This window comes from Phycomyces blakesleeanus (genome assembly GCF_001638985.1).
Source record: "Phycomyces blakesleeanus NRRL 1555(-) unplaced genomic scaffold PHYBLscaffold_5, whole genome shotgun sequence".
Lineage (NCBI taxonomy): Eukaryota > Fungi > Mucoromycota > Mucoromycetes > Mucorales > Phycomycetaceae > Phycomyces > Phycomyces blakesleeanus.
Genome location: NW_017265138.1, coordinates 2278252 through 2304707, shown reverse-complemented (window position 1 = coordinate 2304707; position 26456 = coordinate 2278252). Strand labels below are relative to the sequence as shown.

Genomic DNA, 26456 nt, shown 5'->3' with positions numbered 1-26456 from the left:
ACATCGAGAAAGCCGTACACAAATCTCGCTGAAATCAGAGACTTATTAGATTTTATCTGTACCGATAAGGATACAATAAACTCTATTACGGCTGGGTGATCAGCAATTCACTTATTTTTAAGTATCGGCTTTGTATTTCCAGCTTCATTCATTGGTAGACAATGTTAAAATATAAGAACAAACATTAAATATTATTTTTTTGTTCCAAGTTTATATACACACACGCTCTCTCATTTATGTATGTCATTTGGTATCCAACTAGTATAAGAAGACATGGATCAGAATTATGTAATTGGCATGATCAATTTTTTGTACATTGAAGACTGACAAGTTACTTACATAAATGTCAAAAAAATAGACACAAGATACCTTTGACAGGAAAGGCACCCGGACCGTATGACTCTCTCCGGTGCGGTAGTTCTCGGCCCGTTGGTAGTGGCGAATGAGTCTGAGCGCGAACATTAGAAAATTAGATAGTAAAAGCTTGAAGCGCACATGGAATATAGGATTCAGAAATCATATATATATAAACCCCCTAATTTGTTGCCTATTACTTCTCCAAAAACCCTTTCTCTTCTCATCTCTTACTATAGCTCATTAAAAATTTCAACCTTATATATTTCAAGCATACTAAGAGATGGGAGAAGAGTACCATATGGACTCGGTGCCATTAAATCACCGAAAACAAACAACCAACCGACACTCCTACACTAATTCAGGGGATACTGTAATTGAAGGTCTTGCTGGAGTGCAAGGAAACTACGGAGAAACTGAAGTAAATGCTGTAAACATCGAAGGTAAAAAAAAATCAAAATAAACAAATTATCATTTCATCATCAGCAAATCAAGATTTTTTTATTAACCTTGATTTTATAGATGCCATTGGGGAATACGAGACTCTCAAAAGGGAGTTAACCACACTCAGTCGCAAAACAACAAACACTGGAAAACTCGAAGAAGGTGTTGCACAATCAGAAGAATTTAACCTTGACGAGTTCTTGCACGGTGTGTCTGACGAGTCTGACAAGGCCGGACACACCAAGAAGCATCTTGGTGTTATATGGAGAGACCTTACTGTTAAGGTATATTTATAAATATATAAATATACATTTCAGCCCACATTAACATCTTATTATTTGCTTCCTTTAGGGTGTCGCTGCCGAGGCTCACACGATTTTCACTGTCGCCAGTTTCCCTATAGCAATCTTCAATATGTGGAAGCTTTTGTTAAAAAAGCCTGAGGTCCCTCAAAAGGTCATTCTCCGCAACAACACTGGCTTTTGTAAAGATGGCGAGATGTTGCTCGTTCTTGGGCGCCCTGGTGCCGGTTGTACCACCCTTCTCAAAATCATCTCTAACTTGCGCGGATCATACACAAGTATCGACGGCGACGTCTCTTACGGAGGTATCGATCCTGGAACTTTCTTCAACAAATACAGAGGCCAAGTTTGCTACAACGAAGAAGAAGATCAGCATTACCCCACTCTCACTGCCAAGCAGACCCTTCAATTTGCTTTACGTACAAAGATCCCCGGATCCCGCCTTCCTGACGAAACTAGACATGATTTTGTTAACCGCGTTCTCTACATGCTCGGAAACATGCTCGGTTTGACCAAGCAGATGAACACTATGGTCGGCAATGCCTTTGTCCGTGGTCTCTCTGGTGGTGAGCGTAAGCGTCTCTCTATCGCAGAACAAATGACAACATCTAGCTCCATCAACTGTTGGGATTGCTCTACTCGTGGTCTCGATGCCGCATCTGCTCTCGATTTCGTTCGTTCCCTTCGTATCATGACAGATGTTCTCAACAAGACTACCGTCGCCACCCTTTACCAGGCTTCCAACAGCATCTTTAACCTCTTCGACAAGATTATCCTTCTTGATGATGGTTACTGTCTTTACTTCGGTCCAGTTGAACAGGCCAAGCCATACTTTGAACAAATGGGTTTCTTCTGCCCCGCTCGTAAATCAACCCCCGATTTCTTGACTGGTATCTGTAACCCATTGGAGCGTGAGTTCCAGCCTGGATGTGAGAACACCGTTCCACAGTTTGCCCACGAGTTTCAAGAACGTTACCTTGGATCCAACATCTACAGGTCTATGATGACCGAGTTGGATCAGTATGAAAACTCCCTCAAGGCCGACAACCAGGCTGATGCCTTCAAGCAAGCCATGGACGAAGAACACCAGAAACGTGCCCCAACAAAGAGTCCTTATATTGCTTCCTTTTATCAGCAAGTCAGAGCTCTCCTAATCCGTCAATACTATCTCCTAATCAAGGATAAGGGTGCCTTGATATCTCGCTATGGTACCATTCTCATACAATCTCTTATCACATCCTCCTGCTTCTACAATCTTCCCTTGAACGGTACTGGTGCTTTCTCTCGTGGAGGTGCCATTTTCTTTGCTGTCCTATTCAATGCTTTCATTGCTCAAACCGAACTTGTCCGATTCTTGATGGGTCGTCCTGTCCTGGAGAAACATAAGCAATATGCTCTCTATCGTCCTTCTGCGTTCTACATTGCTCAAGTTATCATGGATGTTCCATATGCACTTGTTCAGGGTAAGCAGTCTTTACTAAACTATTCTACTGAATATTGATTTTTACTTACTTATTTAATTTTATGTATTTTAGTTGCACTTTATTCCGTATGCTCCTACTTCATGACAGGTCTTAACTTGACAGCTGGAAAGTTCTTTACTTTCTTCGTTCTTTTGTTCTTCATCAACATGACCATGAATGGTTTCTTCCGTATCTTCGGTGCTATTACCAGCAGTTTCTTCCTTGCCTCCCAGCTTGCTGGTTTTATGCTTGTCGCTGTTGTTGCTTATGTCGGATATTGTAAGTTTAACATTTACACTTCAAAAGTATAGCGTATTGATTTTATTTTGGTTACTTTAAATAGCTATTCCATACCCCAAGATGCACCCATGGCTTTACTGGATTTACTGGGCCAATCCCCTGTCCTATGGCTACAAGGCTCTTTTGATTAACGAGATGAACGGACAGACCTACTCCTGCGATAGTCCCGGAAACTCTGTTCCTTATGGCCCTGGCTACGACAACTGGGAAAACAAGGTGTGCACTATGGTCGGCGGTATTCCAGGTGAAAGCTTCGTCAAGGGTGAATCCTATCTCCTCCAGGCATTGACTTACAGACCCTGGGAAGCCTGGGCGCCTGATTTTATTGTCGTCGTTGCCTTCTTCTTGTTGTTCACTGCCATTTGTGCTCTTGCTATGGAATACGTTGATTCCAGCAATGGCGGAAACACTACCAAGTTCTACATCCCCGGAAAAGCCCCCAAGCCCCGTACCGACGAGGAAGAAAACGAACGTCGTAGACGACTTGCCAAGATCACCGATGAAATGGATGGTATCTCTACTGGAACCACTTTCTCATGGCAAGATATCAAGTATACCGTCCCCGTCAAGGGTGGCAAGCTTCAACTTCTGAACGGTATTAACGGTATTGTCAAGCCCGGCCATCTTACTGCTCTCATGGGATCTTCTGGTGCAGGAAAGACCACTCTCTTGGATGTTCTCGCTCGCAGAAAGACCACTGGTGTTGTCGAGGGCGATGTTTTCCTCAACGGCGAAGCACTTATGAACGATTTTGAACGTATTACTGGTTACTGTGAACAAATGGATATCCATCAGCCCGCTGTCACTGTCCGCGAAGCCCTCCGTTTCTCTGCTTACCTTCGTCAGGATGAGTCTGTGCCCAAGGCCGAGAAGGATGAATATGTCGAGAAGATTATCCAATTGCTCGAGATGGAAGATATTTCTGACGCTCAGATTGGTATGGTCGAATACGGTATCGGTATCTCTGTCGAAGAACGCAAGCGTCTCACCATTGGTATGGAATTGGTCGGTAAACCCCAATTGTTGTTCTTGGATGAGCCCACTTCCGGTCTTGATGCCCAAAGTTCCTTCAACATTATTCGTTTCATTCGCAAGCTCGCTGATGCTGGTTGGCCCGTTCTCTGCACAATCCATCAACCTTCGGCAATTCTGTTTGGCCATTTCGATCATCTCTTGTTGCTTGTCCGTGGTGGCAAAACTGCTTACTATGGTGAGATTGGTCCCGATGCCCGCACAATGATCAACTACTTTGAGTCCAACGGTGGCCCCGCCTGTCATCCCGAAGCCAATCCTGCTGAGTACATTCTTGAGGTTGTTGGTGCCGGTACTGCTGGAAAGGCTACCCGTGACTGGTCTGATGTCTGGGCTGAATCCAAGGAATCCAAGGAGCTCAATGATGAACTTTCAGAAATCAACAAAACTGCTAACAAGAACCCTACTCGGGAAGCACGTACTTATGCCACCTCTGCCTGGACACAGTTCAAGTTGGTTCACAACAGAATGGCCTTGGCTTACTGGCGTGCCCCCGATTACAATTTTGGCCGTTTCCTCAACCTTGTCTTGACTGCCCTGATTAACGGTTTTACTTACTGGAAACTTGGATCTTCTTCTTCAGACATGCAAAACAAGCTTTTCGCTTTGTTCAGTACTTTCATCATGGCGATGACTCTTATTATTCTTGCCCAACCCAAGTTCATGACTGAGCGTCTCTTCTTCCGCAGAGAATATGCATCTCGTTACTACAGTTGGTTCCCATGGGGTATTTCTACTGTCCTTGTTGAAATTCCATATGTTTTCGTATTTTCCGCTTTCTTCATGTTCTGCTTCTACTGGACTGCTGGTATGAGCACCGCATCCGAGGCAGGTGGTTACTTCTACATCATGTTTGTTTTCCTCGTTCTCTGGGCCGTCTCTCTTGGTTTCGTCATTGCTGCTGCTTCCGAGCTCCCAACTATGGCCGCTGTTATCAACCCTCTGATTATGTCTTTGCTTATTCTTTTCTGTGGCCTTATGCAGCCCGAATCTGCTATGCCTACATTCTGGAGAAAGTGGATGTACTGGGTTGATCCTTTCCACTACTACATCGAAGGTCTTGCGGTGAATGAACTTGAGCATCTCAAGGTTACATGTACAGACAACGATCTTCTCAGATTCTCTCCTCCCGCTGGTCAGACCTGTGGCGAGTACATGACCAACTATTTCTCCTACGGTGGTTTCGGATACATCGCCAACCCCGATGCCATGCTGCCTGAACAGTGCGGCTATTGTACTTATAGCTCTGGTGCCGAGTATTACTCTGGCGTTTACGGCTGGGATGCCGCCCACAAGTGGCGCAACGTCGGTATCATTGCCGCTTACTTTGTCTTCAACGTCCTTGCCTTCCTTGGCTTGGTTTACTGGAACAGAAAGGGCAGACGATAAATTAATACTTCCTATACTTCCTATATTTCATATACTTGTTAAGCTTGTTTGATTTTTTTTCTTTCGTATCATACTACCCATACTCATGTCTACTTTATATCTGCTTAATTCAGTATATTATAATATTATTTTTATCAACTTTCTTCCTATTAAAAAGAAGATAATCTGCATTGTTCTTTTTATTTGTACATACTAGAGAAACATATTATAATAAAAAGAATCATTTATTTTTATCAATTAAAGTCACCCGGAACTGTTGAATATTCATTAATTCATTCATACGCGCCAACATGCAAGCAGCAGTTAGCATATTTGTAGATCTGAATTTGGTAAAATTGTATTCGTACAACTACAACCAGCTAGTTCTGGCTTATACGTCTCATAAAAAAATTCGTCTTGCTAAACACTTCTTCATTTATTTAATACACTATTTCCTAAAGTCAATGTGACACACTTGATGAAAAGAACAATAGAATAGAATGAAAATAATTTGAGACATTTGCTAATTTATGTATAATTTGTATTATAAAATTGAGATACCTAAATTATTTTTGCTATTTTGTTTTTCAGAGTGTCTCGATATTAATCAAGTAAATATGATTACTGTATCGCACATAAAATCAAGCAGTAAATTAAGTATTGACGGAGAATTGTTTTGTCAAGAATTTAATGCTGTTCATTATAGTCAACACACAGATAAAAGTAGTATTGCAGTGATAAAAAAGAAAAAAAAAAGAATAGATAGACAGAACATGGATCAGGTTTCTCGAATTAGTTGTTAGCCAATAGATACTCTACGGCAGAGTTGACATTTCCTCCAGTGGCCAACAAGGCCCGTATATTAGCTTGTTTGTCTCCAAATCCCATGTCTTCAAGCTGAACAATTTGTGATCTAAAGCGTACTTCCGGGGGTTCTGCATTTTCAGCAGCTGGTTGTGGTGGTTGGAAAGAAGGAAATCCACTTTTAAAATAAAATAAAAGCAATCAAGTACGTAAGTAAGTATATAGTTATTCAATAAATATTAACTCCCAATTATATTTTATTTTTATTTTCTTACCCCATATTCCACAAGCCTTGACCACCAAAACCCATGGGTTGCTGTTGGCCTTGACCTTGGCCCTGGCCCTGTCCTTGAGCATTCAACATTGCCTGGTGCATTCGCATTCCAGCTTGTAAAATATTAGGGTCGGCCCACAAGGGCATCTGTCCGTTGGCATTATTGGCAGGGTTTGCTTGGTTGGGTGTGTTCTCCTAATTAATATATAGATATAGATATAGATATAGATATAAATACAGGCACAAGAATTAGCTTTTACTTTATTTTTATTTTTAAACAGAGAGAGGGTCTATATCAAATAAAGCTCGTTTTTTTTTACTTACGGGAGATTGCTGGTTTCCACCAAAAGGAAACATGGGAGCTGATAATCCAAAAAGACCTTTTATAGATAAATTTATTTAATACTTACTTTGTCCTCTTTACTCTGAAATTAATTGATATATATTCTCCTTTGATACTCACTTGCGAATGGGTTTGCTCCAGGTGACGCAGAAGAAGGATTACTAGAAGCGGCAGAAGTATTGTTGGAAGCAGGAGTACCAGTTGCCCAAGGGTTTGGCAGAGCTTGTGTGTTGAGTTGGTTCTCTAAAAGACATGATGATATTAGGTTGTTATAAATCTCTTTATTTCTTTCTTTCTTCTTAATAATCATACCTGGTACACTGGTTACATTAAGCTCTCTAGCCATTCTTTGATTAGCTTCTTCAGAAGAAGGTGCTCCTGGTTGCATCGCAGATCCCAATGGCCCTTGAATAGTACTGTACATTCGTTGCAAATGGTTAAACCCTCCGGGCAATGCCTACATATTTAATTCATTAATTAATTTCCAATTTGTTTAAAGTATTTCGATGGTCATAAACTAACCTCAATATTTGACAAGGCTCGGTCGTTGTTTCTTTGCATCTCTCGTAGCAACTCTGGATTTCTATGCACATATATTAATTAGGTTCCCAAAATCAAATAAAAAAATACAATATATATATATAAAACACTCGGCATTTCAATAACTTCTTGTATTTGGTCTTACCGCATCATTTCCATTGATTGTTGTAAAAAGGCAGGATCGTTGATCATATGACCAACTTCTGGGTTCTGTTCAACCAAGCTCTGCATCTGAGGGTTACTCATCAGAATAGAACGTACAAATTCTGTGTTTTGAGAGTTAGTGTAAGAGTTGTATACTCAAAGGAACAGTCTTTATTTCTCTCGTCCCTGCATGTATACATATACTTCTATTTTCTTCTTCTGTTTTATTGAATTCTCACCTGGGTTGCTCAGTATTCCTTGCATCATGGGCGAGTTCATCATCTGGCGCATGGCTTCTGGATCCATCATTAATGAAGGATCGGCATCGAACATGCTTCCTGCTCCACCAAAGGGAGAGAAGCTTGCGCTGGCCGAGTTGTTAGGTCTTGGAGTAGAGGTAGTGGATCCACTCATAGAAGTAGCGGTAGCAGTTGTGGTTGTGGTTGTGGTTGTTGCGTTGGATGGTGATGTTGTGGAGGCATTGGTAGAGTGTGTTGCGGGTGTTTTAGTTGTCGAGTCTGAGGTCTTCTTGGCAGAAGAACGAACCATGTAGATGGTATGGCCTTCCTTGATGCCTATAAACAGAACTAATGAGCACCATTTTCTAAACTATAATATATAAATATTATCTATTTATTTATCTATTTATTTATTTATTTATTTATTTAGTTAATTATTTATTTATTTATTTTACCATAAGTGCCGCAGTTATCTTCATCCTTTAGTATCCGACCAGAGTAAACGAGTTTTATGTCCCCAGCTCCCAGTCCACCCATCTTCTGTCCTATCGTAGTCTTGAACTGAAGAACAGTAGTTGCCTCAGGGTCCAACTCGACTTGCAAGACATCGCCTGTAAAGGGCTTGATTTTTACAGTGATCGTCATTATGAATCGTCCTTTCTTTCTAGTTTTTTTTTTGTCTTTTTTTTTATTTTTCGCTTTTTTTTCCTGCTTCAGAAGGACCTCAAATGGCTGACGTCGGCAAAGATCCAAAAAAAATAAAAAATAAAAAATAAAATAAAAAAGAGGGGATAGAGAAAAGGGATAGAAAAATAAAATAAAAGACACAAGGCTACACAGACGTTCTCAACAATCTGCGCTTATTAAAATAATGGTTTACTTTCTATGTCTATTATGTTAGCATACAATCTATTGGAATTTTGTAGAATAATCGTACAAAAGTTTATATATACATACATATATTGGTTGATTGTATCCATATTTACAGGTAGTAGCTAGTTAATATGTATGTATGCAAGTACAATATTTTGGTAAAATGTTATCAATATCAACCACACAAATCAACAAGTATCTAGTACTATTTATTCGAATTCAAATAGTTAGACGAGCCCCTTTTTTTTAATAATGAACATAATTCGATTTGATTTCTGTTTGATTTGGTTCTATTATTTTAAGGTAGTATTTTTTTTATTTATTTCTTTCTTAGTAGAGTGTAAAATGAACAATTTAGACAGGGGCTAAGATCCATTGAAATTTAGAACTTACTACAAGAAAGACACGATACATTAAACTTATGATTTATTATGAAAGAACAAACAAAGAGACACTTTAGTAGAAGTCTTTCCCAAGCTTTCTCAAGCTTTCTTATTCTTCTTTTTCGGGGATTTAAGGGATGTTTTAAGGTTGAGATTCTGATTAAGAACCACTTTCCCTCTTATGTTTCAATTTCTATTGTTCTTTTCGAAATTGTGGCATTATATCCCAAATGATGAAATGATATTCCTAAATTTCAAAACAGAAGCAAGTTCCCTCCCTCTATTTCACAAATAATCCTCAAGCTGTAATGTAGTCATGATCTCCAAAACGATCTGAACTGGTACAACTAGAATGCTTCATAAGAAAATTAAGAATGTAAAAGAAAAAAAAACTTTTAAAAGCTAATTTGAATATTATCTCAAAAGACAATGACAGACTAGACTTGGCATTCGAAAGCAGCAATATGGGCAAAGAGCCGAGGAGTAAAGGATAATTTCTTGAACTTTTCAAGATATTATTTGGAGCACGAAGGACATTGTTTGGTTTTACTTAATTAATCAATCAAAAGAAGAAGAAGACATTTAATGCATGTTTCCAAAGTAGTTTTTTTTAATACTACAGCGCTCATTGTCTCATAGTATATGCTATGAGGTAGAAGACTGGCTTTACATGACCAAGAGATAAGTTGGGTAAAATTCGGTGAGTAGAAACAAAGCCTGTGGGTTAAAGGTTGATGATAGGTTTGATTTTAAGATTAAAAATAAGTAAAATGAACTATAAAATCTGTTTATTTTGTTTTGAGTTGATATGTGTATCAGTAACATCTTTGTTTTGTTACAGTAGAACCCTTGTGCACCTATTATATCATATTTATCCTTCTAAGATCAACAAAGACACAAAGGCCAACGGATTCTTTTATGCTGCTCTGGTAAAAACACTCATTTCTATAAGGAGTGGTTCCCAAATCAATGGCTTTAGGTTTCTTGATAGTAATATCCTTTGGAAACTATGGTAGGTTTACCTTTGAGCTAGAGATTCTGACACCAGATGTCTATATTGCTTCTCTGAACTTTATTGGACCATCTTGTTGACCTCTAAAAAAGAGAACTTGTTGCTTATGTTCATTACCCTCTTGCATACCTAACTTGCTCATAAATACTTTCCAGAATCGACTAAAAGGAAAAAAATTGATGTATCGATGTCCAAGCTGTTTTTTCTTTTAGTAGCTGGGGGCACCTGAAAGGATGAGATGAAGTGAATGCAAGAAAAAGGATTTAAAATTATTATTTTTCTAGGTAGTTTGCCAAGATTATATAGCCAAATAAAAATCTTGATCAAGTGACCAGAGATGAAGAAGCAACTATTTTTTTATAATTCTTTACATAATTAATTTACTACTACTTGGCTCTTTTCCTCTCTCTTCCCTTTTTTTTTATATTGAAGCTGTGATATTTGGACTATGATTTAATATCACTAAGAAACAACTGGTTTGTATTTTTAGACTTGTAACGATCTTCAAGAGAAATAACATTGTTTATCAGATCTTACGAAAGCAAGCTGCCTATATCAAGCAACATATAACTTTACAGCTAAAGAAGACAAGAACCACACAATAAAGTTAATATAATGACATATTTTTCTTTATTAGAGAACGTACCAGCTTTAATATTTATAGCTAGCAGTATCCACCCTAGGTTATAGTAACCTTGGTTGAAGCAATTACAATATAAAGAGCGAGATAGGTATAAAAGAGGAGGTATGATGTAAGATGAAATCAACAGCTTGAAACCTTTTGATTGAGGATTCTTCATAATAAAAGAACATTGATTGTGTGGAATAAACTACCACAAGGACCTTTTTTTTTTTCAAAGAAAAAAAATATGCAGGAGAAAGTGTATGAGAAAGAAAATGGCAGACAAGATAACCCGCCAAAATTGGACTACTCTAAGTAATGATCGCCAACCATCAATCGGCCAAAATTCTTCAATTGGGCATAAAAGTTATGGACCTTGATCTCAACTAGAGATTCCTCTATTCAGTATGCATATAAACTTTGCATTTGCGAGCTTTCATCCAAATGTTAGTGAATTACATATTTTGTTAAAATTCCGGGTTCTTACTTACAGTTTATTTAGTACGGATGGTATAGCATACATATGAATATGGGCCTCCAATATACCGATATAGCTGCTATATAATTCTGGCTTGATTATATGCTTAAAGTCTGTGGAAAACGAAGTATCCTCCTGCCTATTTGAAAGTACGTGTCAACTAATACACTTTACACGACAAAATTTTGGCAATTGCCACTTGTAGTGTTATTTCCAGTTACGGGTACAAATTCATATTTCTTCTTGGAGAACAAGTTTGAATTATATGAGATAGTGCTTAAAAAATGGATATATTATATTTGATTTATTATAATCATATGTCAATATCTCTAATGCGTGTAGAATTTACATGTTTATTTATCTATCTATACTGCTTACTGCAGCAACCAAACCCCTACCCCCTTCCCTTTTTCCTCACTGAAATAATTAGAATTTAGACTCAGTATATAGAAAATCAAGGGATTGCTCTCATTTTGTTCGTTTGCAAAGTTTTATTGATACAAAAAAATTGAAACAAATCCAAAGGATGATAATAATATTGATATGTATATGTATATTTATAGTTTTGTATTATATTATATGTATAAATTTATTTATATTTTTTGAAACAATTGATGAATTAAATAGAAATGTTATGTGTATGCGTATAGTGCTGATATAATAAAATGTAAGGAGCATGTTAATAATTATGCTAATGATGAAATAATTGCGTTTGTTTGGTTGCTTGGTTGCTTGGTTGCTTGGTTGCTTGTTTGTTTGTAATCTTTCTTCTTTGTTATCTGTCTATCTATTTACCTATCTATTGATTGACTGATTTATCTATCAATTTGTGTATCTATTTTTTTGTACGAATGCAGGAGGGCTCGTGTATTGCTTTGTGGGAAACTAGACAACGGGCGCTGCAATATGCCTGTGTTTTACATTTTGCACAAATGGGCATTGCACGTTTTTCGACACCACAGTTGGCACATGAAGAAGATGATGATGAAGATACGCTCGAAAAAGACGAGGACGAAGAACCTGTACCTGGGCGACCCGTCGCTAAGCTGTTATCCTCATAGACGCCGTGGGCCTGCAGAGATGCTCTAACGTTGTCCTGGATGTTCTCCTGATCTTCAAAGGGCGCAGAGATTGCGAGACACTTGCGGTAGTATATCATTGCTCTTGGAGTTTCTTTGGCTTGCTCATAGATTTGTGCACGACAGCTGTAGATTGTGATCCGGATAGCACGTCTGTAGTCGTCGTGACCACACAGTGCGCTCTGATAAGGACCATTGAGTGTGGTGGGATAAAGAAATGCTTCGTGTGACTCGTCTTTGAGCTGTTTTCCGAAATCCCAAAGGTCTTGTAGCATAATCTCCGACCAGTTTAGGTATCCATGGAGATGGTCTTGGGTATGGGATAATGCGAGATCGACTACCTTGGAAACCAGCTGGAGGAGGTCGGCAGAGCACTCGACTGGCTCACTCTGACGAACATAGCGAATGGCATTGAGGTACTGGTTTGCTACTGCATCACAGCCACGGCACACAAAAGAGGTGTGGCGAGTGGGGATTCTTGAAGCGGCCTGGAGAGCATGCTGGATAGAAGAATGTTCCTGGGTTTTAGCGGGAGCAACTACCTGCTTAGGAGAGTCCTTGTAAGATTCAAACGAATTTTGGGTTGTGAACATTGGAATTTATTTGGTTGGTTGGTTGATGTGTAAATGTAAGTAAATGCAAGTGCAAGCGCAAGTGTGAAATACAGCAAAAGAAGAAGATGATGAAAACAAACAAACAAGTGATAGACTTCAAAAGCGAGGCACGGACGACAAAGGCTTTATAAATCCATACGACCCCACGTGAGGACACGGATTGACCAATGGTTAGCTTATGTCGATGGGCTTTTTATTTGATCTGTCCAACGTTGGTTTGCTTATTTTCGTTCCGCTCAAGCTGCGACTCGATTTCGTACAAGACATATATGAACTCCACTTCACCCCCCTTTCCCCCCTTACTTTCTCCCTCTTTCACACTCACTAGTGTTTCCTTGAGTTTATTCAATAATGAATTTATTTATTTATTTATATATAGAGACAAAAAAGCAATACTATGGACTGGTGTGCAGTATATCTCGGATTACAAAGGCAGGAATAATGAAACAGAAACAGAAAAATAACAAGAAGAAGAAGAAAATAAAATATCCGGGATTAATTAGAGTTCCCCAAACTTTGCTCGTCTATAGGTCTTATAAAATGAGATAAAATATATAAAAAAAATGAGCCCTTCATACTACCATTCTGTAGTGACAGGTGGAGAGCACAGTAAAAGACTTGGTGCTCAGAGACGATTAGAGTTTGACTTTGGGTCAGACAAAGGACTGCTTTCGTATATCGGAAATCTATTGTGTATATAAAATAAATAGAATACGAAAGAGTTGATGGTTACTATTGCACAAACAATCTTATTTTTATCTCGCAGAATATGCTCACCGTAACCACTCATGTGAGGCCAATGTGTAGCGTGGAGTAAAACTGGGTATCTGACTGGACACCACCTTTTCGGTACAATATTTTCTTTTGTACTTTGCCTTTATTTAATTATTTTGACCGCCGGCTCATGTTAAATACTGTAGTAAATGTCTGTGCTTAACTGAGAAGAAAATAAGCAAAAGACTTCAATAAAGACTATATAAATTGCATATAAATTACATTATTATTTCTAAAATAATGTAATATTTGCACACCTTTTTTTCACTCATCTTTAGTCTTGCTCTCACTTTAATCGGAACGCGGATTACTCTCGGGATATTTATTTTTTTACGATATAATTCATCTTGTACAATAAACAAGAAGCAAGAAGCAAGAACAAGATGTAATTATTAGTCAAGATGTTAAAAGAGTAATATAAGATCTTGATAGAAAGATAAATATCTCCGGCCTTGGATCAAACAAGTAAATTAGAATTTGAGCCTAGACAATCATATATTCTTTCTTTTTATAGTATGTAAGAACCTCGCTACCTGTTTATTCCATTTTTATACACTATTCTAGTCAAGCCATTTGGTGTCTATGTGCAACGCTATGTACATGAAGATGAACATTAACGTGTATATATAGATATAGATACGGGTACAGATGCTTGTAAGAAATACAAAACATTAATAATAGTAATTCTATCTTTACACACACATATATATTATTTGTATCATGGAAAACACATTGGTTCTTTCTTTTACTTCTTTTGTCTATATTAGAAAATGAAAATATAGCATTATTTTTTTGAAGATATTATTACTGCCCAAAGGTATTAATTATGTATAAGCAATAAGTATCCAATTCGTATCACAGTATTCAATATATATATATATATAAAAGATAAAAAGCAAGATAATAGAACAAAAGAAAGTGTATCGAGCCATACTTGCTTATGTCAAGTAGAACTCTTATTAAACCTGCCTACCACATTTTCAGTATCATCACTAACAAAAAAACATATTTCTTTTATATAATAGTCGCTTGCATAAAGCCTCTAAGTTTAAGCTTAGCTTTTAAAGACCCTTGAATGATTCGCCTTTTTCTTTGCATAGCACATAATCGCTATCAGATGGTATTATACAATCATTTGTAGCCCCAAAAAGAAACACTATTGCCTCAACAACAAAAGTATTTTCTTCTTATATATTGTAACCTTTTTAAAGATAATATAATCCTGTTTCACATGTGCGCTACCTGCTTGCTTGCCTATCTACCTGCTGGCAGACTTGTATTGATGTTGTCTGGGCTCGCACTGTCCACCAAATCCAGTCATTCTCAACTCTTTATATGTATATGCGTGTTATTATTAGTACAGTGTTGTGGAAGTATCATAGACTAGACCCCGCTCAAACCAAACAGAGAGCTTTTCTCCTCCTTTGGACATCTTGGTATTATATCTATCTGCACTCCTAAACCAAAAGACCTGATTAGACAAGACCAGTATTGCTATTAATATTTATTATTATTATTATTATTACTGCTGTTGTTTCTATTACAAAGGCAAACTACACCAAGTAAACAGGCCTATAAGGATATCAGCTTTTTTTCTCCTAATCTAGTCTTTTAGTATCACCAAAGGTTTAACTGTACGACCATTCCAAAAGAAAAAAAGAATTTTCATGGAAAGTAGATCGTCAAAAAAAAACCTTTTTTTTTGTCTTCTTCTTTGGTTTGACGATTTCAAACCTTGCCGAGAGGGAAATACCAATTCACTTGGAATATTCATAACACTTTACTTTGAATTAATTATGTGTCTGTAGTGAATACCTACTTTACATTCACTAATCATATATGAACCAGTTGGTTCTCATTATTTATCTCACTATATATAAATATGCATTGGAGTGGAGATCAATTTCAAAATATAAATGTAAAAATAAAATATATGTATGAATGTTCCAATGTTTTCTCACCTTAATCAGCTCAAAATCAGTTCGCATTATATAATACTCTAACAGACTCATCTTCCTTTGCCTTAAACTTGTCAAGTACAAGTCTCGTAATGGAGGATATGTTTAAAGTTGAGGAGTAACAAGATAACATTGTTACTAAGCATAATATATATATCATTGGATATTCATAGTCAAAGCAGAACCATATGACAAATCAGAGTGTACAATACTTGTATATATCAAATAATGAAATATTAAAAATCAATTCAACATTTAGCTTGGATTAGATTGGATTAGATTGCTAATGCTTATGTAAACCTGCTATTGTGTATATATACATATATTGAAGAAGCCAAAGGTTGGGGGGGGGGGGGGGTATTGATGCTATTATTTTTATATAACTAGTTCGGACTAGCTATAAAGCTCACTGTCAAATAATATACATTTATAATAATAATAAAAGTAAAATGTGATTAAAATCATGCTTTTATCCACAGAACAATAAGTTTAAGAGTATTAGTATTTTTAAGCATAATTAACGCAAGTACCAACCAGACTCACTGTATAATTATTATTTTTGGGTTTTGTTTAACCAAGCTTTTCTAATGCACTTCTTCATTTTTTATGTTCAAAAGAGGAAATAATATATATACATAGAATATATCTACCAATACAACAATAACCATAGTAACTAATGAGAGTAACGCTAAGCAGTACAAATGTTGTGTTTCATATGTCTGTTAACTTAATTGACACTGTCCATTTAATTCTTCTTATTTATTTGTGGTATACATGTATGAAATGTATTGAGAATTTTGCCGTCTTATTTTAAGCTTTTATTTTTATATACACATAAATAGATATTTTAAAATAGCATATTCTGGTCTTTCACACACACACATATATATATATATGGTAACTACTTATTAGTAAAGAAATAGAAGACAAAAAAGAAAACAGAAAAGAAAGAAGAACAAAGAAATGCCCCTACAACATGAGCAAATTATTTGAGGCAATTTTGTGAATAATCTCTCAAGTTGTGTTTGACAATCAATACCTTAAAAAAAAAGCCAATTTATCAGATCCGATTATCCAATCACTGACTACTGTATTATGTTCTTTTCTTAATTGGAAATAATATATATGGATGAAAACAACTTAGAATTATCTTAATAATTTACTAGAAAAAAGGTGAAAGCTGTGAAAAGAAATATAGGAAATATGCACGAAATTTGGGGAGAAGGGGGTTGGTAAAAGAAAGGACTTTGTATTTATTGTATTAAATCCAGAATACTCTGTCAAGTAGTTACGAGTGGCTTATTTGTAGAAACAAAATAAAAGAAATATATGTAACCAAAATGCGACATATATATATATATATATAAGCATGTTTAAAGACGAATATTGTGATTAAGATAAAAGAGAAACATATTTATATCTTTGCGCTATTGTCATAAAAGCAACCTTATGAGTAAGTGTCCAATGAGGATCAATGGATTACAAGATATCCATGCATGTGATATATAGCATAAACAATTTCTTGATAGTTTACAAACATAGCGATCTGTTCATTTAAGCTCCAATAACTTTAAACTATCAAATCCGCTATTTATTACTTGGCTCAATATTTGTAGCAAATAGCTCGCATTACTTTTTAATATTCTATTATTATTATTATTATTATTATTATTATTATTGTCATATTGTTTACATGTAAAAGTAAACATGTAACAAATAACATTGAATACCAAAGCCAGAATTTCCTTGGAATTGAGCTACTGTCAAATAGAAGGGGCACATTAGGTGATATTATTATTATTACTTTGCTGCTATTTACATTTTACAAGGTTACTTGTCATTACAGATTATAATATTAAGTATATTAAATGGCTCGCGAATCGTAAACTTTATCTACTCTTTCTGAAAATTATTGCTGTAAAAGTGGAATGCACCAAATGCACCAAAAAATATCAATTTAGCAGAGAAACGGATAGAAACTTGCACCAATAACTACCGGAAATAGTTTACTACAAAAGACAAAGGTTGTATTTTTTTAAGGAGAAAATCAATATACTATCTGTAGAGTCATTTCCATGACCTTTGACACTTCAATTACAGCAGCTGTATATAATAAGGAGAATCTTTAGGGAGCCAGAAGTTTTGAGGGTATAATACTGTCAAATAAGGGTTACAAGAACAAAAATCACATGTAAGTTATCATTATAAAAAACTTTATAGCGAGACAGCCTGTTATGGTTTATGTGATAGAGTGGCTCAAACAGCTAAAATAAAAAGAGAATACATATATATATATATATACTGATCTAATTTAACAAATTCCTTGCCAATTGGGAACCTGTTCTCTCGAGAAAGATTAAAAGAAAATACAAGTGGTATGTAGAAGTGGTCGTTATTGCTTTCATATTTTGATATTTATATAAATATTAAGATGCTGGTATAAACTATACTTCTTTGCATACTACCAATGAATAAGTAAAAGTAATGTAAATAGATAAACACCGTTGGAGTTCATTTTCACAGTTTTTTAGGCTTTTCTAAAGGTCATTACTTAAGTTCTTTACATTATTGATACAATAAATATTTGAAAAGATATTAGATGTTTAGATCAGCCGTAAGTTTCAAGACACATGCAACGTGCCAAGAGGAATACATTTTCTTTAACCAATATTCGTCCTTAAAGATTAGTATCTGCGGAAATTTGAATTATTATTTTTTGTTCACATCTTGCAAATCAATTATTCTACTTTGCTTTAGATTCAAATCGTAAGCTATTATCTATATAAGCTTGGGTTTATTTTATTTTACTTTCTTCTTTGAAAAGAGTTCAGCATATAAATTTTACTCAGAACTCATGATTTGTTTTGGTGAATATCAGTCCGTGGTATACTCTTCTATATCGCCACATCTGAATTCGCCGTACCCTTTGTAAAGTTCACCTATCCAACTAAAATGAGATGGTTTGTTGGATTCTAGAGTTTGAGTTTTGCTGAGCTGAAAGTCCTGATAGTATTTTCGTGCGATATCAGCTCCCTCCTCATCGAGTATATCGGTTCTGTCTACTATGTATACCGAAGGTATCTCCTCGAATTCGTATGAGAAGATCCAAGCAATATTTTGAGGTGCTGCTATTTGGTACTTTGAACCAATCTCAACCTTTTCTATTTCGTCTTTTACATCTGATAGCGAAGGGTCGTTTAATCGAGACAGAAGTGTCATGCTGATAATATTTTCTTCGCTCCTTTGCATCTCTTGGTGTGATGTACCGTATTTAACCTTTTCAACGTGCAAAGTCTTTAAGAAAGTATGTGTCATATCGAGTAGCAAACATCCGTTCTTTTGAGAAAAAGATCCCGTGATCCACACTTCGCACAAACTCATATGCTGCAGGCTTCTACACCTCAAAGAGATGTGATTAAATACTTCGGAGGTTATAGAACATCTATGTAAGTCCAAAGTCTGTAGTCCATGCTGCTGTTTTAGTTCCCCGTTTTTCGTTTTTAGATTAACAAACATTTCTGAGCTAAGAAGTTTCAGATGCTTGAGGGCCACACATTTGTTCAATATATCATCCATATTAAAAGTCCCGCCACGGCCATAGATGCAAAGGTCCGTCAAAAATTGGCAGCAAGGAAATAGCTTTGGTGCCGGAATTTGGTGATTATCGTTATATGTAAACCCTGTAACCGAAAGAGTATTGAGTGTTCCCGAAAAGGATTGTAGAATTCTGCCGATATGCATTGTATATAAGTTACTGCTCTGATGATCTTGTCCTGTGCTTAACGTCAAATGTTTTATAGGAACTCGTAATGGATAAAGCAATTCCCATAAAATAAGGTCAAACGACTCAAAGGTTTTGTTGGCCACAAATTTGAATGTTTCTAAGTGCTTTAATGCGTTTGGATTGGAGTGAAAAAGAGATATGACCTTTTGTCTCTGATCAGGATCTATCGATTCATGACGTGCACCCAAGATATTCAGCTTTAGAGAACGCAGGTTTGGATACTTGTAGCCAAAATAGTATAACCACAAAGGATTCCATTTATTCGTATTTCCATTTCCATTTTCGTATTTGTATTTCTTCAAATTTATATCAATGGACGTCATGCTAAAAGCCGGTGTCGTATTTGGGATTATGTCCAGTGTAGCCAAAAAGTCGGGACAGAGAGATATTCCGGCCTTGAAAGAAGATAGTTCTTGCAAGCTTTGGTGCATACTATCAAAGTCAGTCACATCAAGAGCAATGTAATAATTCGGTTTATCCGCACGTATTTCTAACTTCTGGAGCATGGTACATGTATTTATAAACTCAAGGATGTATTTTCCCGAATGCATATCTTTATTTTCGTTTCTTCCAAGTGTTAGGCTTGCATTTTCCCTGGCTTTTGCCATCATCGCCCTTATGTCTTCCATTGTTATACGTGGATGTAAATCTTCATAGCTTACACTCTTTAGACACAGATACTTCAAATTTGGCATGCATCTAATCATGTCAATAACTTGAATATCTGACATGTCTGCCTCCACAAAACAGTCATATATGCATAGATTGTGAACCCAGGCGCCGGGTGATACGGATTCATTTTGGGTGGCTTTAATAATCGAGAACGTCCCTTTGAAACTTTCAAAGGAATAGGCATGCATGTCTTTCCACAGAGCCTTTTGAAATGGGTACACCCACCCCCTGCAAGCAATAGCACAAGAATACTTGTCCGTTCTCGATAGATAATCAGCAATTCGTGTAAGAATATCGGGTGGTAGATCGGAAGGGGTCATAATGCTAGCTGTAGAAAGAAAGAGCGAGGGAAAGAAAGGGTTGAAAGCAGATTGCTTGAAATGACTATTTAATACTAATAAAATAAAATAAATAGCTAGAAAAGAAGAAAGATAAAAAAAAACCAGAAGGCACTGATATTGTGAGTTTCAAGCTTGGGTACACTTGAATTATTGGAGTAACCATAAAGATGTACAGGGCGCAGTCTACCCTCTACACACAAAATAGCATAGGATAAAGATGAATATTGTACACATACAAGTATTGTTGGTAGATAATAGGCATACACTCATAAAGCTAATATAAGTCGTTATTCCCAGTTTAATTTTTCTTTTCTTTTGGATTTAATAAAGGATGTCTACTATGAAGCATAAGAAGCAAACGGCTTGTTAATTTGGTCTTTGTGACACATTCTCTCTTCTTGATAAGGGAAGATATATATAATAAGAGCAGCCAAAGAATTGGAAAGGAATTCCAGAAGGCTGATTGCTCTCAGCTTTTCCAAAAGTGATTGGATAAACACTCGCAGTCAAAAACGTTTCTACCCCTGTAAAAAATGCTTGAAAAAACAAGAAAAATTATCCTCATTTTATTAACTGTGTCCAATATGCAAAACATAGATTTCCCAGAAAACACCCACAGATTATATGAAAGAAAGATGATCACTAGGAGTGAGAGTGCATTATGTACATACATTTAACCAACTTAGGCGTACCCCAGATCTCGTTGGTATTTCTTCATGAGTCTCTCCACTGTAAAATACATAATTAAGAGAGTGGACAAAACAGAGTCCTCGGAGCCAAGACATTGATCCAAAAAACCTAGAAAGATAGATGAGATAATAGAAAGACACATCTGCCTCATATTTTGGGCTTCTAATTGTATATCGAATTACATAAGCTAACTGTAGCTAAATACCACAAGAGAAAAGAAGGCTTAGATTTTTCCGTAAGCATATTAATTAGCCTAATGAAAAGTAGAAAGATGTTTTATGGTCCAATGAACCAAGATTTATAGTCGAAGGTAATTATGGGGAGATCACAGCCATTAGGGAGCTTGGCGAAATATTCAAAGAAGACATAATCAAGAGAAAAAAAGGTGTAAAAAAGTAAAATGCGATGATCTACAGCTGTTTTTATTTTGAATTGCGGGTTTGGGTCTTTGATGTTCGTAAATGGCAATTAAAATCAATATCAATATGGGAACACTTTAGAAGTTCATCCCTTTGTTTCAATATATATATATATATCGTATGGGAACAAAACAGGAAAAAAACTTGTTCCAAGAATACAATGCCAACTGACATGCAACAATAATAGCAAATAATAAACGTTGAACTAGCACCAATTTTGACAAGCAGCATGCAACATCAATGTCGAGGAAGGCCATACATATTTGCTTATGAATACATGATTATAATAATTGTTTTTTCATAACAATGATATGTGTGTATTGATGTAGTTTGGCATTGGTTTATTTGCTGGTATAATAATTTCTCAAAGTTGCAGAAGGCTTGAACTGAACTGATAGATATGTTACTGTTGTTGTTTTAATGGTCTACATTCTACTGCCGAGGTATCTTGCCTATAAAGAAAGGAACACCGCTACGGTTTTAATTTCTTTGATACATTAATTGATACTGGTGCTTGATCTTGGATGTTTGATTACACACGGCTTCGCTTATATTTATGAACTTTTGGAAATAAGATTCTGATAGAATTTGAATTTGGATTGGTTGATATAAGCAAAAAAAAATGATGATTTATTATTTCTCTAAAGTGTATGGGTTTCTTGAGCTGTGTCACATTTCTTTTTTTGCATTTGGTAGGAAACGAAAGGATTTTTCAGAATTCAAAAAAAGAAAAGAAATAGAGAGAGCCAAAGTGGACCCTAGTCTTTCCTGATAAAATAGAGTCTCGGGTTTAGTTGGTACATTTTTTTTTGGAGGAATATAAGTCAAGAAAATACGTAGGTGTATCTTGTAAGTATTGGCACCAGGAATTAGTTATTTCGAGCTGTTACATAGAAATATATGTCTTTTGAACAAATACCATGTATTCATTAAAGAAGATCAATATACGGTACGATTAAATACACACCTTTTCTAGAATAGCAAAATACAAAAGGCGTATAAATAATAAGACTATTATTATGCAAAAATAATATTCATTTTGTGTGAGTAGTATTATTCATCCACATACATACACATATAAGCAACCATTTATTTTACAAGTATTTAGAAACTTTATTCATAGTTGAGGAATAATTGGTGAAAATACAGTATATCTCTGCTTTCGTTTTTTATTTATTTATATATAAAGCAACTATAGATAATTTTGCTGTAAAAAAAAAAGAAGAAGGGAAAATGCATATTTGTTCATTATTATTATTATTATTATTTTCAATAGCCATCAATCGCACTTAGCCCATTTGCATGAGAGAACAGCGGACGGCTTTGGAGATCCAAAGGACTGCCGGACCACACAACAAATTCATCCTTCAGAATACGATTCTGGAGCGTGTTGTCTCTGAGGCCGTATATTTCCTGGATATTCATCGTGATCATCTTGATTGCCTCAGACTCGGATATGTAATCTGGACTGCCTTTTACTCCTGGCGAGGTTACCGACAACCAGCCGGCATCCCAGGCTAGGTTACGGGTCCAACCATCAAACGAAACACCAACGCCCAATTTGACGCCATGACTAAACAGGACGTGGGCCGCAGTTCGATCCGTAAGAGGCGCTCCTGTCAGACAGTGTGCGGTGTCAAAGCTACTGGGTGTACAGAGTGCAGGTCGAAGAATCACACTGACGCCAGCCTCGGCAAGGTGCGATGCTACCAGGTGAGCCTCTGTGCCACCCAAGATAGCCAGGCGTAGCTTGGGAAATTGGTTTTGTTTGAGCCGAATCACGGACGCAATCTCATCCTTGTTGTGCACATTGACGATGGTCGGGATTTCTCCGCGCACGGCCTGGCCCACAAAATTTGGCTTGGCCTTGTTCTCCAAAAAGGTTTGCCGGATGTAAGCAATCTGAGAGGACACGGTTGGTAAAAAGTTGGATTTGAAGTTGTTACCGATCTGTAGATGGAGTGCAACAGTAGGTGCGATAAGAGCGCCTTCGGATAAGACTATCAAAAGAAGAAGAAAAAAGGAGAATCAAACCCCAAAAAGCAATTAGTACTTTGATACACACATTAACACATCTTTACATATTTACATCTGCATGAATGTCATTTTTTTTTTGGGGAGAAATACTTACGGCTGTCAGCAGAGGTCTTGAATGCAGCACTCACGCCAACCAGAACTTGGTTAGATAATGGTTCACTGATAATAGTCATCACGCCTCCCTTGTATGCTTCTTCCAGGTGGCGAGTTTGCAGCTTGATTCCATCAACAGCTTGTGGAAGAAGAGACATGTCACGAGTGGGTGACCGATTAACACCATCTCCAGTAGATCCCTCTGAAGGAATTTCTACCATTCCAATCTTTGTGCCTACACCGATAATACCCTATATACATGTATTCATTCAGTATTTTACTAATCACTACTATTCTTATTTATTGTGCAATAAATAATAAAGAGCCTCAATTATCAAGCATTGTATATATATATATATAACTTACGGGGAGCACATAGCCGCCTTGAATATCAATCGTCTCATAATCAGATGTTTGGAACACAGTTGCGGCCTGGTCAATACAGCTGATACCACTACACACAATCTTTCCATCCCTAACAGTGATCTGCAACGGTTGTTCGGATTGGTACTCGCTATTAGCCTTGAATGAATCTTCTTCTTTGTTGTCGCCTTCTTCCAAAAAGATACGTCCTACGTTGGTCAAGACAAAATTTTGAAGATTCTTTATGTCTTTGTATTCTGAGCTAACAGTAGATGTAGAAAAGGGTTTCTGTTGCTGTTGTTGCTTTTGCTGCTGCTGCTGTTTTTCGGTTGGTTTTATAGGGTTGATTGTGGGTTCGTCAAACAAGGCAATGCCGTCCACAAAGACCTGAAGAGGAGCAGCGCCAAGCAAAAGAGGTTCACGGTTCCAGATGACAACATCGGCATCGTATCCTACCTTGAGTGAGCCTACACGATGGCCTAGCCCAAGCGATTTAGCAGGTACCGAGGTGATGGCCTTGAAGGCGTCTTGGGGTGAAAGACCGTAGTGTGTGGCCTTGGCTGCCTCAAACACCAGGTGCTGGGAATTGATTACCGGGTGATCGGTCTTGAAAGCCACCGGAATGCCGGCTTCGTGCAGAATCCTAGGCGATTCAGGGATACCCCCGAACGCTTCCTTTTTGAATCCCCAATGGTCGGCAAAGGTAGCAACTGTGATGTTGTTTGGCGCACGTCGAAGGATTTCTGGGATCCGGTAGGCCTCTAGTGCATGATGGAAGGCACTGATGGTGAAGTTGAATTCAAGCGAGTGGCGCACCATGGCTTCGATGTCGTGGGTTTCATAGCAGTGGATGTTCAGCAGAACCTTGCCACGCAACAAGGCCACAAGAGATTCAAGTGACAGGTCGGTCGGGAAATGGCTGTCGAGTTTAGCACGAGTGTTGTGCTGAGAAAGTTCAGAGACTGCATAGCACCAATCGTCCTGTTGTTCCTTGAGTTTCTGAGCCTTTTGAATCCGTTGACGAAACAAAAATGCTTCTCCAAGACCTAGTTTTTATAAGAGAAACAGAACAAATTAGCAAAATAATACTTTTATTTATTTTTTTGCAGTAATAATACTAATAATAATAATAATAATAATAATAATAGTAGTAGTAGTAGTAGTAGTAGTAGTAGTAGTAACAGTATAACTTACGTGTCATTGGCATCTTTTTCTGTCTGCCATAGACATTCCTAGGGTTCTCTCCGCAAGCCATTTTCATCCAACGCCACTTTGAAGCTTCGTCTTGGCCTGCTTGAACCAACATGTCTTCGTTGCTTGAGGTAGGTACCGGTCTGAGCTTAAATGCATATGCTTCTCCGCCCATAATATTTCCCGATCCAGGCATAACCAAGGCAGTTGTGACGCCTCCAGAGGCCACAATGCGAATCGCCTTGTCAGAAGGATCAAATGCATCCAGAGCACGTACAAAGGGAGTCAATGGATTTGTTTCTTCATTTAAGTCCAAGTTTCCGACCAAAGTTGGCCAACCCATTACACCTAAATGGCTTTATATCCAGATATAATATATATATACATTTTGGATTAGTTGGTACCTGAAAATTACGATCCATAATTTTGTGTATTTATATTATCTTAGCTTACGTGTGCATATCTACCAGGCCAGGACTGACCACATGTCCTTGAACATTGATAATATTTGCTGAATTGGGAGCAACGATACCTTTGCGGATTTCCTGGATGATGCCATCAACCATCAAAATGTCTACATCTTCTTCGATGTTTCCTTCTCCGTCCCAGACAACCGCGTTGGTCAGCAGGACAGGCCGTACATCTTTAGGAGCTCTTGGATTCGTTGTTCGCTTTGAAGACCCAGACAGACCATGATTACCGTTCTGATTCCGGTCTTGGTCTTGGTTCTGATTGATTTGTGCTGGAGACGTGTTTAGTGTAGAGCAGTACTGCAGATGTTCGGCTTGGATGACGTGCCACGGAATACCAGGCTGGATAGGTGCTTTAAAGGTCGGGAGCGGGCGGTAATGGTCTTTGTTGCTGCCGTCGTCGGGTAAGAATGGCAGGATAATGAAGCCGAGGATAAGAAAGAAGCCGATCAGACAAGTCAGGACATATGCTAGATGTGTCTTGAGAAAGCGGGCGTATTCAAACTCTTTGACGCGTTCCCAAAAAGTGGGAGGAGGGGTTATGGGTACAGGGGGTGAGAGCCCGTCCGATGCAACCGAGATTGCATCGTAATGGGGGTCGGTTGATTCCATTTGATTAGCAGCAATTCAGTTTGAACAGAAAGAATATATATATATATATAGAGAAGAAATGGGTAAAGGTGTTTGGGGACAGTTCAAACGAGCCCGTATATGTTGTACGTCTATTGTTGTCTGAACAAATTGAAAGAAAAGAAGGTGTTTGAAGGGGAGGGAAAAGGAGGGGGGAGTTTGTATGCGTATCAGACACACTATACACACTATACACACTATACACACTACACACACTACACACACTACACACACATACACACACATGCACAGAGCAGTCCCGTAAGCATTGATTTTATAGAGTAAAAAAAAAACAGTAATATGTATATATTTATTTATATATATACATAAAAGGAAAAAAAAGGAAATATAAAGAAAAGTGAAAGG

The 26456-nt window shown here is 37.3% G+C and overlaps 6 protein-coding genes across 6 annotated transcripts; 1 reads left to right on the top strand and 5 right to left on the bottom strand.

Annotated features, from left to right (window-relative positions):
* The first annotated feature begins 576 nt into the window (after positions 1 to 576).
* On the top strand, positions 577 to 5523 carry PHYBLDRAFT_185971 (hypothetical protein). Its single transcript, XM_018439177.1, has 5 exons — positions 577 to 797; positions 877 to 1082; positions 1150 to 2563; positions 2636 to 2842; positions 2907 to 5523. The coding sequence occupies exons 1-5, from the start codon at positions 638 to 640 to the stop codon at positions 5282 to 5284; spliced, it is 4365 nt and encodes a 1454-aa protein (XP_018295217.1). The 5' UTR covers positions 577 to 637; the 3' UTR covers positions 5285 to 5523.
* A 153-nt stretch (positions 5524 to 5676) lies between these two features.
* Positions 5677 to 7047, bottom strand: PHYBLDRAFT_158097 (hypothetical protein). Its single transcript, XM_018433731.1, has 5 exons — positions 6997 to 7047; positions 6805 to 6927; positions 6666 to 6721; positions 6343 to 6536; positions 5677 to 6245 (listed from the first exon to the last, which is right to left on the bottom strand). Exons 1-5 carry the CDS (start codon positions 7028 to 7030, stop codon positions 6056 to 6058), a joined length of 597 nt encoding a protein of 198 aa, XP_018295216.1. The 5' UTR covers positions 7031 to 7047; the 3' UTR covers positions 5677 to 6055.
* Positions 7048 to 10173: 3126 nt separating this feature from the next.
* PHYBLDRAFT_185969 (hypothetical protein) lies at positions 10174 to 12675 on the bottom strand (the record flags this gene model as incomplete). The annotated part of the gene is made up of 6 exons (XM_018439176.1): positions 11897 to 12675; positions 11771 to 11774; positions 11150 to 11251; positions 10989 to 11114; positions 10413 to 10425; positions 10174 to 10224 (listed from the first exon to the last, which is right to left on the bottom strand). The coding sequence occupies exons 1-6, from the start codon at positions 12645 to 12647 to the stop codon at positions 10174 to 10176; spliced, it is 1047 nt and encodes a 348-aa protein (XP_018295215.1). The 5' UTR covers positions 12648 to 12675.
* Positions 12676 to 14002: 1327 nt separating this feature from the next.
* PHYBLDRAFT_68018 (hypothetical protein) lies at positions 14003 to 15430 on the bottom strand (the record flags this gene model as incomplete). The annotated part of the gene is made up of 6 exons (XM_018441874.1): positions 14003 to 14093; positions 14192 to 14200; positions 14377 to 14411; positions 14705 to 14771; positions 14804 to 14913; positions 15404 to 15430. 6 exons carry the CDS (start codon positions 15428 to 15430, stop codon positions 14003 to 14005), a joined length of 339 nt encoding a protein of 112 aa, XP_018295214.1.
* A 2844-nt stretch (positions 15431 to 18274) lies between these two features.
* On the bottom strand, positions 18275 to 20982 carry PHYBLDRAFT_68019 (hypothetical protein; the record flags this gene model as incomplete). The annotated part of the gene is made up of 3 exons (XM_018441875.1): positions 18275 to 20250; positions 20300 to 20387; positions 20869 to 20982. The coding sequence occupies 3 exons, from the start codon at positions 20980 to 20982 to the stop codon at positions 18275 to 18277; spliced, it is 2178 nt and encodes a 725-aa protein (XP_018295213.1).
* Positions 20983 to 22439: 1457 nt separating this feature from the next.
* PHYBLDRAFT_185968 (hypothetical protein) lies at positions 22440 to 26199 on the bottom strand. Its single transcript, XM_018439175.1, has 5 exons — positions 25444 to 26199; positions 24994 to 25346; positions 23803 to 24845; positions 23438 to 23687; positions 22440 to 23306 (listed from the first exon to the last, which is right to left on the bottom strand). The coding sequence occupies exons 1-5, from the start codon at positions 26070 to 26072 to the stop codon at positions 22576 to 22578; spliced, it is 3006 nt and encodes a 1001-aa protein (XP_018295212.1). The 5' UTR covers positions 26073 to 26199; the 3' UTR covers positions 22440 to 22575.
* Between the last annotated feature and the right edge of the window lie 257 nt (positions 26200 to 26456).

Coding starts and splice junctions, on each gene's coding strand:
- PHYBLDRAFT_185971 (XM_018439177.1), top strand. CDS start 638: ATGGGAGAAGAGTACCATATGGACTCGGTGCCATTAAATCACCGAAAA. Junction 1,083..1,149: donor GGAGAGACCTTACTGTTAAG/GTATATTTATAA, acceptor TGCTTCCTTTAG/GGTGTCGCTGCCGAGGCTCA. Junction 2,843..2,906: donor TGTTGCTTATGTCGGATATT/GTAAGTTTAACA, acceptor TACTTTAAATAG/CTATTCCATACCCCAAGATG.
- PHYBLDRAFT_158097 (XM_018433731.1), bottom strand. CDS start 7,030: ATGGCTAGAGAGCTTAATGTAACCAGTGTACCAG. Junction 6,928..6,996: donor TAATGTAACCAGTGTACCAG/GTATGATTATTA, acceptor CATGTCTTTTAG/AGAACCAACTCAACACACAA. Junction 6,537..6,665: donor GTGGAAACCAGCAATCTCCC/GTAAGTAAAAAA, acceptor TATATTAATTAG/GAGAACACACCCAACCAAGC.
- PHYBLDRAFT_185968 (XM_018439175.1), bottom strand. CDS start 26,072: ATGGAATCAACCGACCCCCATTACGATGCAATCTCGGTTGCATCGGAC. Junction 25,347..25,443: donor GGCCTGGTAGATATGCACAC/GTAAGCTAAGAT, acceptor CTGGATATAAAG/CCATTTAGGTGTAATGGGTT. Junction 23,688..23,802: donor AAGGCGGCTATGTGCTCCCC/GTAAGTTATATA, acceptor ACATGTATATAG/GGTATTATCGGTGTAGGCAC.